The sequence below is a fragment of the Balaenoptera acutorostrata genome, chromosome 17, assembly GCF_949987535.1.
Source record: "Balaenoptera acutorostrata chromosome 17, mBalAcu1.1, whole genome shotgun sequence".
Classification (NCBI taxonomy): Eukaryota; Metazoa; Chordata; class Mammalia; order Artiodactyla; family Balaenopteridae; genus Balaenoptera; species Balaenoptera acutorostrata.
Genome location: NC_080080.1, coordinates 4,580,267 through 4,600,988, shown reverse-complemented (window position 1 = coordinate 4,600,988; position 20,722 = coordinate 4,580,267). Strand labels below are relative to the sequence as shown.

Below are 20,722 nucleotides of genomic sequence, written 5' to 3'. Positions count from 1 at the left end.
CCACAATGCAGGGTGTCGGCAGGCTGCAGGGGAGAAGAACAGGCTGAATCACGCATGTTCAGTGGCACGCATGCCACGCACCCTGGTTCCTTCTCAGCCCTTGTGTCGTGTACAAAGCACACCTTCCTGGGTCCTCACTCACCTTTGGGACCTATGGGCCCAGAGGGTCCCTCCAGACCCCCCTGCCCAGGCCGTCCTGGCTCCCCCATGGGGCCTGCCCGACCTGGAAGCCCATCTTTTCCAGGGGGCCCTGGGGGCCCGGGTCTGCCTTGAGAGGCCTTGGTGTGCGCTGAGGGCATCTGGGCCAGGAGGTAGGCGAGTTTGGCTGTGGAGTAGGAAAAACAGAGAGACATTTCATGAAGGAGGGATAAAGGACCAAAGACAGGATGGCAGCTCACTGCCAAGCTCAGCCCTGGGGAGACAGTAACAGCTGCAAAGCAAGAGCAAGAGAAACTACATCAAGAGCGCACTGCACGGCACCTGTACATACAGCCACGGCCTCTGGAGCCGGGCAGCCTGGGCTGGGGTCCCAAGGCAGCCACTGCCGGCTGCGTGGCCCTGGGCGAGCTACGTGACCTCTCTTAGCCTTCGTTGTCTCTTCTGCAAAATGGATGCAGTGAAATAACCGCTACCCCACTGGGCTGGTGTGAGGACGGAGCAGATGAGAGAAGGCGTTGAAGCTGCTCCTGGAACAAGCTAAGTGCTGCGCGGACATCGCGGCTGTGATCGAGGCGCCACTGATGGCAGTAATAGCGGCAGCTGTTGTTGTAATCGTCAGTTTGGGGAAACTGAGGCCGGTGGGGGTGGGTGGGATTCAAGTGGCTTACACAGAGCAGCTTAGGGACTACTCCTCTCTAAGCGTTGAATTCCTCATCTATAAATGAAGGGCTGGGTATGACATCACTAACGATCCTTAGGCTTCTGAAACGTGAAGATTACAGAATTGATTCAAAACCCCCAGAGGTCCAACTGCCGGCCGCCACGCCCTTCTTCTGCACTGGGCATACAGAGCCCACCCGAGGGCCACGAAGGGCTTCTGCTTTGTTGGCCATGCGGTCCAGACAATCAGGCCAAGACCTTCATCTTGCAGGGGGTGTGACCCAGCCCAGAGAGGCATGCTGACACCCTCCCGGTACCTTGGTGGCAGAACCAAGGCAGAGTCGGGGGGCTTCTGACAGCCCGCTGGGCTGGCTTCCCACGGCAGCCCCTCCCCGGCGTCTCACGCACGGGCGCGGGCGGGTTGTGCTCCAGCGCTGAGAGCTGGCCTCACACTTCACTTCTCTGAGCCTTGATTCTCTCATCTTGAAAGTGGAGCTGATGTTTCCTCCTCAAAAGATTATTTGGAAGAAAGGACTCAGCCCAGCAGACGCTCCAGTTAAACTAGTTCAAAACAGGGCTTGTCTCTGCCCAAGGGCTGGAAACTCCTCACGGGCGGAGGCCCTTCCTGTCACCGATTAATCCAACCCTCGGAAGGCAGAACGTGGGGATCGCCACGCGGGAGCCCTCAGGACCCACCCCGCCGGGTGGGAGTCACCATGCCAGCCTTTGGTTTCCTTTCCACCAACCCCAGCTCTGTGCTGTCCACTCCGGGGCATCGTCTTTGGTTCTCCTGCGTAGGGAGACAGGCCATGCTCACCTGGACACCCCAAGAGGGCAGGGAAGAGGGTCATCTTGTTCAGTGCTGCGTCCCCTACCCCACTTAGAGTCTGGCATGTGCCAGGTGCAGAATAACTGTCTGAGACACCACCCCATGAATAAACACGTCCTTCCCGTTTGTCCATCCGTGCCTGGGAATAGCAGTGGGTTTCCGATCTTCCTTACTACAGAGTTGTCTGTGACTTTCTTCCCCTAACAGTTTCCCACACAGAGGGCAGTGGGGATGGTCACTGGTCGAGAGAACGTGACGGTTAAGAGCCTGGATTCTGCAGCTCGGTTGCCTGCATGCAAACCCTGGTCAGGCACTTCCCAGCTCTTGGGCCTCGGTTAAGTTCCTTAGCATCTGTGATCCTAACGATCATACACGCCTCGCAGGCTCACCGAGGCTTCCACGAGTTAACATGTGTGAGTGTTGAGGACTCCACCCGACTTAGGGCCGGCCCTGCATGCTGGCGTTATTACTATTACCTTCCCATCTCTCTCCCTTCCTGAGCACCTGCTGTGTATGGGGCTCAGGCGAGACTGGGATTTCACAGTAAATCCAGTGCAGTAGGATTAAGAGGATTCTAGTTCCCTGAAAGCACTGTGTGTTCAGGTCCCCCTCAGGGTCTCTGCACATGCTGTTCCAAAGGCCTGGGATCTTGTCCCTGCTTTCAGCTCACACGGCCCCTCCTCCGGGAAGCCCTTCCTCACCTATCCGCCCCCTGAGCTATCCTAGGTACTTTCATCCGTCCTCTTCAACACCCCCTGTGCCAAATTAAACCACAGGAATTTCTCACTGTACTGAAGCCGCCTTGTCTGTTTATGTCTCTGTCTCTTCCCCGGGCTGTGAGTTCTAAGAGGCCCACTGCAGGCCTGTCGAAGCTGCTCCCTCATTAGATAAACAACTGAGTGCACAGAAGAAATGAAGGATCATGAGAAGCTTGTTCTGTAGATGGTGAGCTTCCTAGAGGTAATCAAGCAGCGGCAATTCAAGCTTCCCTGAAGAGAAGCTTGGAGCAGGATCTGTGCCAGATGCGGTTGGCTGGAGCCTGCAAGGTGCGCCTCGACCCTGATTGCTACTGGAGCCGCTCCTGGGCTGCCTTTTCCAGCCAGGCTGCAGAAGTCCTGAAGGACTGCTTCCTGGGGCTCTTAAAAGCACCCAGGACCCGACCTACAGGGCTATGATAAAGCCCAGGTACTCACTTTCCAGCTGCTTCCTGGGGCTCTTAAAAGCACCCAGGATCCGACCTACAGGGCTGTGATAAAGCCCAGCTACTCACTTTCCAGCTGCTTCTCCACTTCTTCTCGGATGAGCCGCCGCAGGATGTCCATGGATGGAGACTCCCCCTAGGAGGGAGGGAAGGCGACGTTGTTCATCTTCCCAGGAGCCCTCGCCTCCTGAGACCGCCGATGGCTCGGGAAGCCACGACGGTCACAGCTCCCTACACCACAGCTCCCTAGTTCAACCCCTTTTACACCCAGAACCACCTCCCCGCTCCCCGCCATGCAGGCGGTGTTATCCCGTCATGTACGGCGACCTGGACCCCTTTCTCCCTGAGGCCCCCGCTCGCCCTCCTTCCTGCACAAACCCCTTCCCCAGCTCTGGACCCGGGAGGTCTGCTCTGAACCTCTCCCTGCCAAAGTGCCATCTTCCTGCAGGACCCGCTCACAGGCTGCCTCCTGCGTGAAATCGTGTTTGATTTCCTCCCACTGGCCACTTGGCTGCTCTGGTCCCCAGGGTCTGGCTTGCCCTGCTCTGGTCACAGAAACCGATGGGTCAGGGGTCAGAGAAGGCGGGCGCCACCTCCAGGCGCCCACGGCGACGTGCGATTCTTAGACGGATCCACGGGCAGACCTGCTGCCGCAGTGGGCTCTCCCCTCGTCATCAGAGCCCTTCGGGGCGGTGTCCACCCCCAAGGCTGGGGGCTTTACTGTGCTCATCTCCGCAGCTCCAGCGTCTGGCACAGCGTGAGATGGGCTCTGTGCCCTTATTCTCGTTTGCCTTTCTGGCCAATAATCTTTTAGGTTAGTCCCAGAATGTCCACCGCTAACCACAGCAGCAGGAGAACTTGGCAAAGACTCGGAGGAGGGGCGGGGGGCTTCTGGAAGCCCACTGAGTCCGCCAGCACCCACACTTGGCCGAGGGACAGGATCTGGCTGCCTGGCCTCTTTCACGGTGGTGGAAGCTCAGGCTGGCCACGGGCGCCCTGGCAGGGACAGTGTGACACAGAACCTCAGAGCAGGCGGGGGCACTGAAGACCATGTAAGCCTGCGCTCTGAGGAACCGGAGGGTCCCCCGAGGGCCACGCGGGCTGCAGAGGCGGGGTGGGGAGGTCACGGGGACCTGGCAACCAGCCCCCACTGACACGTCCACCAAGCTCTGCCTTTATCTCTCTACAGCCAGCGTGTGCCGATGCTACAAGTCTGTGAAAAATCAGAGGTCTGCCACGAGAATACAGTATGTTCAAAGAAAAAAAAAATGCTCTAAACAAGCCTTTCCTTTTACATTTGGGAAAAGCTAGACCCAAAGGGAAGAACGAGTACCCCAGACAGGCAGACAGGAGAGAGGCAGAGCTGGGCACGGGATGGACAGCCAGCCGTCCCCGCGGGAAGCTCTGGTCACTGAGATCTGGCTGCATCTTCTCAGTGGCCTGCGGCACCGGGTCCTGGGGCAGAAGGGCGCGACAGCCCGAGGAGTGGAGCCTCGGGGATGCAGGACACTGAGAGAGAGGGACTACTCTGGAGCCCTTCGTAAGCCATGCACGTTATCTCCTTCAACCATCACAGCGGACCGTCGGGAGGGAGCTTCTCCTCACCCCTTTCGGCAGATGCGGAAGGGCAGGCTCAGGGAGGAGAAGTAACCTGCCCCGGGTCACGCAAGTTCCTGGGATCTGTAACCTGGTCCCTCTGAAGCCCACACACCTCGCGGGCTTCCCCTTCAGTCCCAAGGAGCCCCAAGTCTGAGGCATCGCCAATATCCTTACCCTCAGTCCTGGAAATCCTGGCTGGCCCGGGGGCCCCGGTGGCCCGGCCGGCCCGTTCTCCCCAGGTAGTCCCTGGGGGCCCATTAGGCCTGTGTGACCTTTGTGGCCTGGGATCCCAGGGTCTCCAGGCTGGCCCTTGCCACCGGGAGGTCCTTTGTCACCTTTGATGCCAGGATCTCCCTAGGGGAGGAAAGAAGCGCTTCAGTGAGCAAAGGCCTAGGAGGTGCCCCCAGGCCAGACAAGACGTGCGGCTGCAGGAGGGACTGTCCGGCCCTTTGCCTCCTCAGCGGTGGGAAGGAGACCTCGGCCCTGGCAGGCCCATGACTCCAGTCTGATGGCACAGACCAGGACACGAGGGCCAGAGAGACAAAGCTACCTGCCCACATCACACTGGTGGTCTGCAGAGGACAAGACACGAGCTCTGATTTCCAAATCCCAATCCCGTGCTCCGTCCCCGTAGCGCAGCTCCTCCTGCCCGGCTAGAGAAGGCCAGCCGCTGAGCCCGACTGCCGGAGCTGCTGGCCCACTTCAGGCCCAGTTTTGTTCTCCGTCAGCTGGAGGGATGGTGGCACTCGTCAGCCAGAGGTGTCTCACCCGCAGGGACTCTGCCCCCGCCTCTCAGCCCTAGGGGGCCCGCAGAGGACGACACTGCCTGGGACCGCTTTCTCCCCATCGCTGGCCCGAGGACCGAAGTCCTGGATCAATGATCTGGGAGCCATGGCAACCACGGGACGGTCCAGTCCTCTGCCCTAGCTGCGACTGGGTGTCTGACCGGCCAGCCTCAGTGGTCGGAGAGTCTGAAAATACGGCGGCCACGCTAACAGCCTCAGGGTGTAAAAACTCCACCGCTTGGAGGCAGCAGAGGGGGGGAAACAGCAAGAAAAAGACGAGCCACAGATGGTAACCGGACATGGGACATGGCTACGGGCGTGACCTAGAGCCACGGAAAAGGAAAATGGTGCAGTTATGAGACCATCTGCCGCATATACGCACGAAAAACGAAAAACGAAAAGAGCAAAACAGTGGAAAAAGTCTGATATGTTGCAGGGGATCTAGTAATACGCATGTTGACACGCACACCCCACGTGGTTCTGCGCGCACAGACTAGGGCAAGATACAGAGGACGCGTACAGCGACCGACCTGGGGAGGGGGCGGGGACCGGAGGGCCTGGTGGAAGGGCACCTAGTCTTCACTACAGCCACTTTTCTGCAATTTGTATTGTTTAACTATGTGTCCGTATTGCTTTTTCAACAATAACAGAAAGGGCAGTGAATTAAAAGAGGCATTTAGCCAGATTTGAGGGGGTCACCTAAATTTCTCGAAGGTGATGCATTTCATGGGGACATTGCCATCCGTGGGTGATCTCAAGTTTAGGGGTCTAGGAGAGTCCTGGTGCTTCGTGCACCTCAATGCCAAGGCCTGTGGTACGGCATTTCCTATTCTTTAAACGTCTCAACATCCCTTTGCCGTGGGAGGACTTGTCCCACATTTCAAATGTTCTCTGGAGTCCAAGGCACGGGGAACCTGACCGCTATCTGGCAACGTTCCACGAAACAGGGGAAGGCAACTTAACCGGGGAAGGCAACTCGCCATTATTGACTCGGTATTCGAGACGATTCTAGGTACTGATTCGGTATTCCAGAAGATTCATACTTGCCGTCTGAATTCCCCGGCTCCCAACCAAAACGCCAGCCACGCCCCGCACGCGGCAGCTCCCGGGGGCAGCTGGCCAGCTGCTGGGTGGCAAGACCCTCAGTGCCTTCCCAGCTACAGCCCCTCCCCTGGTTCCACGCTCAGGAACCAGCAGCCATGGGAAGGAAAGCCACTGGGAAGGGAGGACGGAGAGCGATCTGGCGGGGTGAGAATCCCTGACACTCTCTGCTTCCATTTTGCTCCGGCCTGCAGGCAAAGCCAGCTCCTAACCCATCCAACGTGCAAGGAAAGCAGAGAGAAATTCTTCGCAGGACCACGGGAAACAAACGGAGGGTCGGAGTGGGGTGGCGGTGCCGTCCGTGTCGGGCAGCAGTGGGACGGAGTGACGGCTGACCAAGTGCAGGACTCCGGGCAGACGAGATGTCTAATTTCCCTGGAGGGAGCAGCAGTTGTCAGCGGTGAGAGAACACCCCCTCCCCTCACCGGTGTTTTTTCCAAAAAAAAAAAAAAAAAAAAATGTGATTTTTTTTTTTTCCTGTTGTTTTTTGGAGGAATGCAATGTAAAGAAAGGCTTTCTGAGCGCAGCGCCAAGGCGATTCATTATGGGAAAATCTGTTCCCTTGTCACCTCCAGGAACAAATCTGGCTCCTGGCAAATTGGCACTTTGGGCTGCAAGCGTGTCACACACAGGCGTTCGCACACGGAGAGGAGAGACGGAAATCTGTCAAAGTCTGGGCATGCTTGCCTTTGAATTCGTAATTGCGATGACTTTACTCCTTAAAATAACAACCAAAAAACCATGACAAAAGCCAACATCACTGACTACAACCTCGGGAAAAGCCTCCCGCTGGGGGTTCACAAATTTCCGGGGGGAAGAGAGAACAGAGAAGCCACCACAGGAGCCGCTCCCCAGGCCAGGCTGCTTCCTAAAGCCTTGGTCACAGCCCCCCTGCCCCACTTACCCTTTCTCCTCTGGGTCCCGGCTCTCCCGGCTTCCCAGGGGCGCCCTGCAATGAAACCAAAGGAGGGTGGTCACTCAACCAGGGCCATCCCATCTGCGCGGGCATCTCTCTCCGCCCTTCTTGGTTCTTCTCGGATCCTGTGTGCTGAGGGCAAGGTGTCCTGGAGAAGGCAGGTCCTCCAAGAGTCCTGCTCCGGCCCTGGTCACGCCCTCCTGCTGACCACACGCTGGTCACCCTGGCCTTGTGGTTCCTGAAACGTGCCTTCCCACGCCTGCTCCCGCTCATCCTGAGGTCTGGAAGTGACCAGGGCCGGAGCATCTCTGTTGACAGAGCCAGGGGAGGACAGAGCCGAGGCTTGAACTAGAAACTGACATGATCTCACGTTTGTCCTACGAAGGTCACTGTGGCTGGTGAGTGGGGAGGGAGTGGGGCGGGGGGCAGGCCGGACACAAGGAAGCCAGTTAGGAGGTCACTGCAAACGTCCAGGTGAGAGATGATGACGGTCTGGGTCGTAACACGATGGCAACCCTGGACCAGCTCCCTAACTGGTGGGCCCTACGCAAAGTGAAAACGTGGACCCTAGTTCAGAAAGCATTAGGATTTCCAGACAGCAACAGCAGAACACAGAAGCAAGTGTGGGAGCCCTGCTGGGCCCAGGGCCCCGTGAGACAGCACGTGTCGCCCGCCCATGAAGTGAGCCTGTGTCTCCCACAGGACAGGTCACCAAGAGGAGAAGAGGGGTGCACGGTACTTGCCTCCTTGCCTGGGACTCCCTTCTCTCCCGGCTCACCCTACGACACAGAACAAAATATCAGTGAGCTCTGCTGCATCGGCACGTTGCAGATAACACGACTGTCTTTAAAACAGACATTTTCACCCAAGTCACGCTCCAGCAGAGACAGCGATCAATGGCCCAGCCGGGGATATGCCCCAACAGGGTTCTATGCTCACCTGCGGCCCACTGGGACCCAGGAAGCCAGGGAGCCCTGGGCTGCCGTCTTCTCCTCTGGTTCCCTTCTGGCCCTGCAGAGGGAAAGCAGGGCATTAATTCTTCAAGGTCAAGTGCCAACTCAAGAAGATTCAGAAACCTCGTAACCCCTCTGTACTCTGAAGGCCTGGCACGTGAACAAAATAGAAGACGACCCCCTTCCTGTAACAGAGGGGCTGGGTTAGGGAGAGACAGGGGGTACTGTGAATACCCCATGGGGTGCGGGAGAATCTCCTGTAAACAGTCAATGGCTCTCCCATTCAAAGCGACAGAAACAAAATGGGACAAACATTAAACAAAACACCTTGCTGTGTATGCGGCCCCTCCAAGTAACCTCCTGAAGAGGCAGTGTCCCTCTTCCCCACCGGCCGGCAAGTCCTACGGTCTGGTCACTTCTGGGGAAAGGTGTTCGGGAATTTTAGTTTGAACCTTTCTCGGCAGCCACCATATGCGGGTCAGCTCTTCTGGGGTCAGCTCTGCACTGGGGACGGATCAGCCTCAGGACCCAATCCCGTCCTGCCTGTGACGTCTCAGCAGAGGTGACAAGACTCCCACAGTGGTTCCTAAGGAATGTCACTACGTGTGCTGAGGAGTCAGACGCCTTAACACGGCTGTCCCTGGTCCAACAGGAAGATGGGGTTCTATCAGGACCACCAGATGCCCTGTTTGCCTGGGAATGATGGGTTTCCCAGGATGCAGGATTTTCAGTGCTATAACCAGGAAGGTTCCTGGGAAATCAAGGCTGACTGGTCACCCTCATTTCCACAGTGACAACAGTCAGCTGGCCAGACTGTTCTGCCCATTACCCCACGCATCTGTCGCTTGAACAACGCACCATAAAGGTGGCCTTCCCAACAGGGCTGCCAATTTTACCAAATAAATATACGGTGAGGCTGGGCTGGGAGGAGACTAGCGCACAGGCTTTCACTTATCCACCCCTAGACCCCATCAAGGACCAATCTTCCCCACCACGTCTCCCTATCTACCAGACCTGAACCCCAAATCCCGAACCTGCTACCCAGTGACCAGGACTCTGCTGATTACTCATGCCACCCTCTTTCTACTACCTACCTGTTGTTAGCTCTTGCTATCACCTCCTCACCAGCAGGAGGACCCTCTTCAGCCGAACCTGTGTTACACGTGTCCCCACGATGCACCCTTACCCTGTCTGAGATGCTAAGGGTCGGTCAGCCTGACCTTGTCCTTCCATCATCTAAAAACATCAATCAACTACCGTGCAACCTTATTACACGTTTGTTTTTTAGTCTTCAATAGTTTTGTCCTGTTGGATGTCTATGGTTGTAGACAACAGAGAGCCAAGTGCATAATCATGTGTATTTTAAACTTTGAGAGACATCCTTCGCGGTTCCTCTTGCCTCCAGCCTATTCCTGCCAGCCGAACACCGTATTTTCCCACCGAGGCTTCTGGAAACAGGGACCAGACAGTCTGTGATGTACACCACACACCCTTTCAAAGCCTGCCCTGATTCCATCACAGCAGTGGGACAGTACTCACGGGCTGGCCTGGAGTGCCGTGGTCTCCTGGAGATCCAGGCGATCCGTTCTTACCCTGGTGGAAGAAACAGAAGACAGGATTCTGCCAGGATGCTCTGCCAGGACCTCACAGAGCAGGACAGCGGAACAGAGAGACTGCTGGGTGCGGAGGGCCTGCTTTCACACATCGAGCTGTTACTCAGAGCAGCATGGCTCCAAGCCAGTACTTAGAGGATGTTTCTCGGCTTGTAAGAGGAGCTTGGGATGTTTAACTCGTAATAAATGATAAGTAGTTAAATGAGTTCGTGTGCATGAAAAATCCTGGGTGGGTGATTGATGCCCAGGCACAGTAAAGAATCATGACCACATGGTTCACTTATCCGTTCATCCTCCCCACTCAGATGCTGACTTAAGGAACAAACAAAAGTGCTCACATCACCGTGGGCTGTTCTCAGCTTGGGATGCACGCCCCTACCCTTATCCCATCCTCCTCCTCCACGATGGTCACCACTGGGTTGAACAGATGAAGATATCGGGACACAGAAAAGTGGCTGGTGCAGAATCACACGGCTACTGGGTGGAAGGTCCACTCGCTCCAGATTCCAGGACAGACTCACACCCATAACACTCTCTAACCTGATGGGTATTTTGCGCCCATTTGTAATTTGAATAAATACATTTAACCAGTAAGATCCTTGGTAGCATAAAAATCAGAAAGTTCGAGAATGCGCCTAAGCTACAGACAAATTCCTAGTAAGCCCAAAACCCACAGGGCAGCTTCAGCCGAGCTGGTCACGCCCCCGCCCTCACTTTCCTCCCGCTCGGGACCTTCCCCACCAGACGGCTGTGTCTTTCGCTGGTTCTCTTCCCTGCCTTGTCTGTGTCCACGCCCAGCATCTGGCACGTGTCACCCACACACAGGAGGCGGGCGCTCTGCTAGATGAATGAACCAAGAACGTCACAGGAGACCACGCTGCATTGATCCCTGAACCACCAGGCGCCAACGTCCTATAATCTGTGAAGCACACGTTTACAGATGAGCTGGCTTCCTGGAAACACGTGACAGTAAAAAGTCGCTAACGCTGCCGGGCGCTTCCTACGTGCCAGGCTCCACACGCATTAACTCACTCACTGCTCACGACAGAGCAGACGTCGCCATTTTACAAATGGGGAAACTGAGGCACAGAAATGCTGAACAACCTTCCTGAGATAGAAAGGAAGGGGCTGAGGTTTGAACCCTGGCGGCACCGCCCCCACCCCATGTTCATTAAAGGTATGGCTTGCTGGGGATCATAAACAGTGACCATAAACAGGGCTTCCTCCTTGTGCCTAAAACGTGCACGTGTGATCGTGGGTGATTCACGTGCCTCATCTCACCAGACCCTGCAGGAACCGTGCAGCGTGCACGGATGCCTTTATATCACAGATGAGGAAACCGAGGGTCGGAGAAAGCACAGGACCTGCCTGGGATCGCAGGGTTAGGGAGTGCTGAAATCGGAGAGGCCTGTCGGTGTCTGTGACCGCGTGTGACGTCCGTCCAGGCACAGTGGCGCTGCCCTGCACCTCCCCGCACCCACCCAGCAGCCCATCTGCGTCCCGCTAAAAATATGCGCTCTGGCTCATCCCGATGGCAATTATATCTCTCCTCCTCCTCCCTCTGGTCCTCTGTTCGCCTAGAGAATAAGGGCCAAGACACATTAACACACGGTGCCAACACAGGCGGCCGTGCACAGAGGGAGGGGCGGCTCTGGGCAGCCAACTGTCACCTGTCAGTGCGCTAGAGGCCGACTGGGGCTGAGACCTGCTCCCTCCTGGGCCACAGGCCTCCTCACGTCCCATTTGTCCTCATGAAGCCCCTTCAGTGTCTGTGCCACTCAGAAATGGAGGCCACAGCTTTCCCTCCCCAACGGCCCTGAGCTCCGAACTCCCGCCCACTCCTTCCCACCAGGTGACCTTCCTGCCAAGGGACTCTAGCACTCACGGGCCAGGCGGGCTCAAGCTGCAGGCTCTTGGACCAGACTGCTGAGTCCAAATGCTGGCTCTGTCGCTCACCTGCTGTGTGGCCTTGGGAAGGCACTCGACCTCCCTGCGCCTCCTTCTCTCCTCTGTGGGCAGGACGGTCAGAGTGCCTGGCCCAGGGTTTGGGGAGCTCAGGCAGTGAATTATGTCAATGGACTGGACTCCGCCCACACTTCCTGGAGGCCCTCCACACGCACTCAGGGTCTGGTTCAAGGCCGTGTGAACTGGCTGAGGTGGCCGGGAACCTTCTCTTCACCCAGGAAAGCATGTCAGCTCCAGGTGAGTGAGAGTGATCGTCAGGGAAATAACCTGGAACCTGGTCGTACGTGTCCAAGAACACACACATTTGGGAAACTTTAGCAGCTGACTGCTGGTTACGGATGCCTTGGGAGGTTCCTCAGGATTGAGGGGAGCAAGTTAGAAAACCACAAACCTGCCTTTGGGGGCCTCAGGCCTTCAGGGCCAAGCCCGCCTCCTGCAGGCTGTGCCCGAGGCTGTCCGCGGCCTCACCTGGGCTGCGACTGGCCTCCTGTCCTGCCGCACTCACTGTTCCCAAACGCCGCTCCCCTCCCCCTCCCTGTGCCCTTGCACGCATCTGCATTCATCGGGGTTTACTCTGCGCCCTCTCGGAGGAAGGCCAGAGCCAAGAGCCAGACGCCCCCTCCAGGAAGAGGGCCGCGCGAGGCCGGGTGATGGTCACCTCCCGGGCGCACTCTGAGTGCTGGACACGGTCCTGTCGCTTCACTGGATTAACTCGCCGGCGCTCACAACTTCCCCCACTTCACAGATGAGGAAACTGAGGCCTGGAGAGGTGAAGAAACACCCAGTGCACGTGACAAGCAGGAGGACAGCCAGGAACTGAGCCCAGGGGGCTTCACTCCAGCCAGAGCTCAGATGTGGACGCTGCTCCCTGGTGGGGCTCCGGAGCGGGGTTTCTCCACCTTTCTGTCCTCAGCGCTCCCGCCCAGGTGCCCACTCACAGTTCTTCCCTACCTGCTCCATTTGAATTTAATGCCACCGCTATACCGTGTATCTACTTTTGTTCCATATGCATATATATCTGTGCTTGATACTAAAAAGTAGGAGCTTTTGGCACCCCAGGAACCAACATTTGTTCCCTTGGGGCAAAAGCACCCACACTGGGGACGCACGCCCCAGAGGGCCTGGGCTTTGGGGTTTTTGTCACGGCCGAGGGGCCCAGCTGGGGGCCGGTGTCCTGTGTGTGCCTACGGGGATGGCATGATGCCCCCAGGGAGTCCCCGGGTTGACGTCACTCAGCGGGAGAATGGATACAGGGCACCGGCCAGCTCCTTGCTCTGCGCTGAACCCACTGCCTGCTCGCTGAATGCACAAACACCACTTCCTAGGAAGAGCACAGGGCATGTCAGACAGTGAGCTGCTGCTGGAGAGTAGAAAGTGTGAAGCCAAGCGGGTGGGCACCCCTGAGCAGGGATGCTACCCTGAGGCGACGGAGAAGTGGCCAGGCCCCCAGTGCACTCGGCTTCCACCACTATGCAGACCACAGGCGGGTCGCCTGCCCAGAGGACCGGAGGCCCAGGACAGCACAGGGCCACCGGGCAGCACAGGCCCTGCGCCCTGATCAGAAGGCTGTCCGCACCCTTCCTCTGGCCACTGGGGATCACAGACCGCGGGCACGGAGGGCACCCTGAACCCTCACAGGCCGCTGACTCAGGATGGGAGTCTGGATGTGAGTCATTGTGACCCCATCAGGGAAGAGTGGGGCTCCACCTGGTGAGTCAAACACATGTGACCTCCCCCCACGTTCCTTCTGTAGGAGCCTGAAGACAAAGCTCACGGCCACGGCCACGAGAGGTGGAGAACATTGGATATGATGTCAGAAAGTCCTGGGTTTAAATCCCCCCCGGAAGCTCTTGCCAGCTGCGTAACCTAGACCCAGGAAGCCCATATATCTATCTGCCTTACAGGTTTACTCACTCATTCATTGATTCCATTACTCATTCAAAATATACGCACATGCACACAAGCTACGCAAAATAAGCAAGTTGCAAAGATGAAGTGTGTAAGAAGCATGCATTCTGTCTATATGCTAGTAGGTGTATTGAAAATATTTTCAAAGATACACAAAATGCTATTAACAGTGGCTCCCTCTGGATGTGGGATGAGGGGATAAAGAGGGAGTTTTCTCTTTACTTTGTAACATTCCATCCTGTATGAGTCCTCGCACCATTATCATGGGTCACATTTATGCTCGTATATACAGGCACATATTATACACTACAGCAGCCCCTATGATAAGGGCCCTGGGTTAAATGGGATAAGGCAGGTGCTTCTTTTGACATAGAACCAGGAATGTAAGTATCTATCTTCTACATCCCTCTCCCATATTCGCTCAGGCTGCTCTTGGATAAGAGAAAGATTCACTTAAGTACGTGTACGGGCAGAGATAATATTCAAAATATTTATTAACCACATGGCGTATTATGAGTTAAATTGTGTCCTCCCACGGCCAATCCATATGTTGAAGTCTTAATCCTCAGTATGTCAGAACATGAACTTATTTGGAAATAGGGTCCTTGCATACGTAATTAATTAAGATGAGGTCATACTGGAGTAGGATGGGCCCCTTATCCAATATGACTGGTGTCTTTATAAAAAGGGGACATTTGGACCAGAGACACGTCCTCAGGGAGAATACCATGTGAAGATGAGGGCAGAGGCTGGGGTGATGCTTCCACCAGCCAAGGATGCCAGAGAACGCTTGCAAACCACCAGAGGCTAAGAGAGGCCTTCTGAGGGACGATTCTCCCTCACAGCCCTCAGAAGGAACCGATTCTGCTAGCACCTTGATCTCGGACTCCTAGCTTACAGAACAGTGAGACAGTAAGTGTCTTGGATTTCTAGCCTCCATATCTGAGAGACAATAAATTTCCATTGTTTAAGCCACTGCGCTTGTGGTTCTTTGCAATGACAGCTCTAGTGAACTCATACAGAGCAAGCCCTGAACGCCAGAATGCCCTAAAGCTAGAGCATGATTGGAGGGGAAGTCCTACAGCGCTCCTGCCGTGCCGAGTGGCACCTTTTAAGTTTCCGGGTTGTGGGTAGGCGGTCCCAGAAAAGAGCCTGGGGAGTGTGTCCTAGGCCACTCGGGGGGCTTAGGGCAGTGGCTATTTACCAACTGCTAAGACAGCCTGTCACTTGTTTAACAACACATAGGGCTGTACCAGGATGAAGCAACCAAGGGTTACCATGGTAGCAGGCCCTGCCAAAGCACGGGGCAGGTTCGTCTCAAAGCAGAACTCACCGGTAAGCCCCTCAGTCCTCGGGGACCCTGTGGCCCTGTGGGTCCAATGTCACCCTGGAACAGAGAGAGATCACATTATCCAGAGTCGCCGCGTGAAGACGGCAGAGACACAGTTTCGATTGTGGACCAACCTTCTCCCAGTTACCCAAGAGGACCAACAAATGATGCCCAAGCCGTCTCATCATCGGTCACCAGTTATTCTGAATACGGACAGACTCACTTCCCGCAGCTGAATAAACCCCTGTCCCCACGGGGATTTCGGGGGCTCCATCTGGAACTAGGGCAGGTAACAGGGAGGAGAACTTCTCTTGGTGTCCCCTCTCCCTGAGTCACCGGACAGTCACCTGGGGCCACTCCTGCCTCAGTCCTCACAGTAAGAAAAACTCCACCTGGAGGGTGTAGAGAACCTTCCAGGGTGCCAAGCAGTGGGGATTCGCCGCCACCACCTACGTGGTCTTCCAGGCAGCCTCCCGACAGGGCTGTAATTCTCCCCGTGTAGTGAATGAAAAAAACAGAAGCTCGGCCATGCTCCTACGCAAATTAGACTGTAGAACACCCCAGAAGACGGAGTATTTAAATTACAAGTCAGAGAGCTGAGAAGGGGGGAAGAAGGCATGTGCACCACGGGCTGGCATCCTGGGCTCCTGTCCCAGCTGCAGCCTGACCTGCTGGGCGAGCTGAATCCCAACCACCCCCCTGCCTGGGGAGCTCCCCTCGTGCCCTGTACTGTAAAACTGAAGTGAGCAGGGTTGGCAAGACCAGGATGTTCAAGCTGCCCTTCAGCACCTGAGAGGCACCTTTGGGGGACAGGCTGGGGCGAGGCCTTGCTTGGGGTCAGTGCAGCTCTTCTGCTTTGAACTCAGTGCAGGGCCTACACACACTAGGCTGGGGTTGGTGACATGGATCCCACCGCTCAGGAAAAGCACAAGAACGAGATCGGATTTCTGCTAAGACCCGTCCCTGCTCCATCGTCCCATGACAACAGGTCAGCCAAGGAGACAACACAGGACAAGAACCAGGAGGCAGAGGGCACTTCGCCAGGGGTTAAAAGCAGGTCCTGAAGGATGCCAGGGGGCGGGCATGGGGCCGCCTTGGACCTGAGGACCGTGTGCCCATGCTCCTGACCCAGCACCCACTCCCGGGAGGCCAAGCTGTGTCCACACGTGTCAGATGGCCCTGCAGGCTGTCACGTCCCAAGGCCAGTGCCCTGTGGGGATGCGGAGCTGGCAGATCTGGACTCCACACTGCTTCCTCCTGCCTCTGACTCTGCGTGACCATGAGGAAGTCTCCTGACCTCTCTGGGTCTTAGTTTTTCTATTTGTATGACTAGGGTAAAAGATGGTTCGTCCCACCCTGACTTGACCCTGAGTCAGTGAGAGCAGGTGAGGGGTACACAGCAGTGCCGTGATGGATCCATGAGGCTACAGAACACTGGAGATGGAGAAATAACCTGGGGAGACTCTGAAACGCCACTTGAGTCCACGTAAGGCCAGATCCAACTCGCGCATCACTGAGGTCAACAGACAAATCATGACGGATTCAGCAGAGCCTCCTTATCTGTCATATGGCATGGGCACCAACCCTTTTAGCCGGAAGCCCAGACCCGGGGCCTCCTCGGGACCCCAAGGAGAACTCATGCGGCCCGTGGTGCTGGAAGGTGAGGCATCACCAGCAGGTTCCTGGAATTCGCCCGTGACTCTCTCCACAGTGGCACCAGCCCCCCAGTCCAGTTCCTGGGCATCTCTTGGTCCTTCAGTGACGCACGTCCTCTACACCTCCTCCTCCCACAGGCCCAGGCCCCACAGGACACCCACACTCACATCTTTTCCTGGTGACCCTTCCCGGCCAGGGGGCCCCATGGCCCCAGGCTCTCCCTAGAAGGGGAAGCAGAAACAAAACAGCTGCCGTTAGGGAGAGAGATGCAGAACGCCTGCTGTCCCAGCCGCAGTGGTCTCAGAGCATCTGGGAGGGGGAGAGGAGGACGGCCCACCCGCAAGCACCCTACTGAGTCCTGGCCCCAAGTGGGGTCTGCAGTGTCCTCAAGGCCAGCTTCGAGTCCTGGGCCTGCTCTGCCACTCTGAGCTGCAGGAAAGCACCTCCTGACACATCGGGCAAACCGCTGGGGATTCTGTCTCCTCACCTGCGGACCCACCGGACCCTCTCTGCACCTCAGCTTTCTCCTTGCTGTACAGAGCAGTGGGGTTAACTGGTGGCCCCCTGAGGGTCCTTCTGTTTGGGGCACTTGGAAGAGATGGGGGAAGGTAAAGGATAGGAAGACAGGGCCCAGGGTCTTCCATCTGGGCTAAGCCGAAGCTTTCCACACATTAGCTCTGGGACCTCGGGAAAACCACCCACATCCTCTGGGCCTCAGTTCCCTCCCCTGGAAAGTAGACCTAATGACAGCACTCGTCTCCCCGGACCCAGGACAGCACAGTCTGTGGGCGGCACAGCCGGCAGTGACCACACCTGACTTCAGGCTGTCTTGGTCGAACTGGTTGTACATCAGCGTCTGGCCCCCAGAAGAAATGTCTAGAAACACTTGACCGAGGAGGGATGATGCTTCCAATGCGGCCACTGTCCCCTCTCAGGTGGCACGGCACTGCCCCGCCCGCAGGGCCCGGGAGCCCTCCGTCTAGAAGTGCCGGCTCAGGTGCGCTGGGACGACCTGATGGCGACATGTCCACTTACCCGGGGGCCAGGGGGGCCAGAGTCGCCTGTGTGTCCCTTGAAGCCCTAGAAGAAAGAGAATGAAGTTATCCCACCAAGGAGCAGGCTGGCAACGCGGGGCAGGGCGGACCCCAGGGAGACGGTCCAGCGCACCCTGACCCCTCTCTGTCTCACCCGATGCCCCTCGTTCCTGACCAGTTGCCAGGCATGGGCCAGGTCCCTGATGCCTGACTGGGTGGCCAGGCCCTTCCTCCCGGTCACTCTGCAGCGACGGCAGGGCTGCAGGGCCCCGTCCCACAAATGTCCTGGAGGGTGGTGGGGTCTCCCCACGTGGCTCCTGAACTCCCGCTTCTTCCTCATCTGATACCACGTGGCTTGGACCCCCTCCGCCGGGATCCTGGGGAAGGCGGTTCCCTTTGCGACAACACTGCCTTCACCCCAAGTTAGGGCCTGGGCACCTTCCTCGTTCCTGTAGCCATCGCTGGTCCCCCCCAGCACCTGTGAGTAGAGCCAGCCCGGAAGCCTCATACTGGGCCATGGGGCTGGGCCCTCCCTGCGCAGAAGAGCAGCTTGAGATACTCTCCCTGAAGCACAAGCCCTCTGAGCAAAGAGGAAGCCATTAGCGGAGCTGCCACTATCATCTGTTAACAGTCAGGCCACCCTGATTGTGTAATAATCCCCACTTCACAGACGAGGAAGCTGAGTCTCAGAGAGGTAGAACACCTGCCCAAAGCCCCACAGCTAGAAAGGAATCGGATTTGGATCCAGGCAGGCCTGCGCAGCCCCAAAGCCCTCCCACTTCCCACTGTCCTGCCCCAGGCTCTGCTCCTGACCATCTGGAACAGCATCTCCGCAGCCCGGGCGTCAGGGTGCTTGCCCACCTGCTGAGACCCAGGCATTCACGGGACACTGATCCCGCACCTGAGCAGCCCCTGCCCATCCTCCCCGCACCGGCGGACCACGTCCAGGTCCCGGGGCCCTGTCCTGCTGCACGTCCCGCCCCACCCGTGGCTCCTGCGGCCGGCCTCACGTGTTCACTGCTGTTCTCTCCTGCTGGTGCGCACTTGCCCGTCGGATAAATCCCCCCCGGTTACAGGCCTTGCTCTCGGCCAGCCTCCCATCCCAACTCCAGCATCTCACTCGCCCCTCCCACTGTCACCATCTACCGCCTTCCGGGCACCTTTCTCTCTGTGCGTCACCTCCTCACGTCATCGCTGCCAGAGCACTGCTCTGAGTGTCCTGCTCGACTGAGTCCCCAGCCAGTGGCTGACTCAGAGCGATGCCCTTGTACGAGGGCTGATGCCTGTGCACGGAGGTCAAGGTCAGAGGGTCTGGGGAGCACCTGGGACGGGGCCTTGAATTTAATTTCACTTGTTAACACAAGCCCCACAGACAGGGGCTGCACAGCACAGGAAATCGTGCCCTTCTCTGAGCAGTGAGTGGTGAGGTCCTGTCCTAGCCTCTCACTCGCCGTAAGGAAGGAACGAGGCGGGGAGACAGGGGCAAGAATGCAGCAGGGGTAAGAGAGGAGAACCCCATCTGCAGAGCCCCTACTGCGTATGTGCTGCAGCCCTGGGACACGCTCCCATTTCAGTGCAGTGAAGTCCTGTAAGATGGGATTTATTTTCCCCACCTTATAGAAAAGAAGCTCAGGCCGATCTATCACACAGAGAGTAAGCGGTAGAGCCATGATTCAAACTGCATGATTCAAAGCCTCTCCAGTGCCACACTCAACTCTGGGAGGCAGCAGTGTGTGGCCAAATAGGGCCCTCTGGGGCCAAGGCCAAATGCCTCCCAGCTGACGCCACCAGGCCCTTCTCAGACCTTATCTCCTGAGTTTATCTCCTGGTTTCAAAACGCAAGTGAAGAGGCTACTGGGGAGAAGACAGCCCTCTGGCCTGGCCATCTGATGAGAGCTACGGCCTAGCAGCCCCCCTGCTGTGTGGGTGTGCTTGTTACCCTGGCAACGCGTTCTCTTTCCTGTTCCTCACCACTTGGGGGATAAGAACGGGTGGCCTTAGGAGGGAGGCTCTGAAGGTCACTTCCCAGGCCGCAGGGCGGTGCAACACAAAGGGAAGCTCTCAGAGCCTGGGAGGAGGAGACGAAGTCGCCTAGATGTGACTCCAGATTGAACCACTCCGACCTCGGAAAAGTCAACCTACCCCTTGGAGTCCTAACATCACCATCTATGAAATGAGGATAATAAAAATACCCACCTGGCAGAGCTTTGCAGGATTAATCTATGGAAAGGGGCTTTCCATGCTATTAAGTATGATGGAGCAGGGCTGACTTTGGGGTCAGGCCTGGAACTGAACCATGGCTCCCCACTTTCTAGCTGTGGGTCTTGGGTGCTTTACTTCTCCTCACTGGGAGTCAGTTTCCACATCTGTAAAGTGAGGGTAGAACCCGCTTCTGCAGAGTTGCCGTAAGGATTGAAAAAGAGATAAACAGTGCTCTCCACTGTTCAAAATAGGCCAGTTCCCTCTCCCTGGGGAGGGACAGGGCCTCCTGGGGCCCAGCATCTTCCCCAAATCCAGCCAGCGCAGAGGCAGGGGCCCTGCTTGCTCTCCTCCCAAATAATCACGGACAAAAGCACCAGCTAAGAGAGCCACGCACAACGTCCCAGACACTTGGCTGGGAATTTTCCATGTTTTATCTTCTCCTTCGGTACTCACAACCACCCTATAGAAGTGGGAGCTATTCTGATGCCCATTTCATAAAAGAAGAAACAGAGGTTCAGAAAGGTCCCCTGACCCAGGTCACAAAGTTAATAAATGACAAAGTGAAAGCTGAGCCCAGGTCTGTCTTATTTCCAAGCTCACGCCGTGCCAGCCAGAGGAGGTGGTGTTCTTTCAACTGCCTGGGTCTCTAACCTCTGTCCCTGCACTGAAGGAGGATTCCTTACAACTCTCTGTTGAGAGGTGGCTCTTGCCCCAGCACACTTGCCAGCAAATGGATCTCCGCGGCTGAAAAAAGAAAAAAAAAAAAACCCTCCCTCCAATAAACCAGAAACGACCTTAAAAAAAAAATCAC

At 56.8% G+C, this 20,722-nt stretch overlaps 1 protein-coding gene across 1 annotated transcript in view; it reads right to left on the bottom strand.

Moving 5' to 3' along the window:
- Window positions 1-20,722, bottom strand: part of COL22A1 (collagen type XXII alpha 1 chain) — a 266,083-nt gene that overhangs the window by 5,286 nt on the left and 240,075 nt on the right. The window contains exons 52-61 of the mRNA XM_028166969.2: window positions 17,711-17,755; window positions 16,843-16,896; window positions 15,023-15,076; window positions 9,743-9,796; window positions 8,190-8,261; window positions 7,994-8,029; window positions 7,239-7,283; window positions 4,623-4,802; window positions 2,919-2,985; window positions 143-325 (exon numbers count right to left, since the gene is read on the bottom strand). Of these exons, the coding sequence (XP_028022770.2) occupies window positions 143-325; window positions 2,919-2,985; window positions 4,623-4,802; window positions 7,239-7,283; window positions 7,994-8,029; window positions 8,190-8,261; window positions 9,743-9,796; window positions 15,023-15,076; window positions 16,843-16,896; window positions 17,711-17,755 (790 nt within the window). The remainder of the gene's footprint in view (window positions 1-142; window positions 326-2,918; window positions 2,986-4,622; window positions 4,803-7,238; window positions 7,284-7,993; window positions 8,030-8,189; window positions 8,262-9,742; window positions 9,797-15,022; window positions 15,077-16,842; window positions 16,897-17,710; window positions 17,756-20,722) is intronic.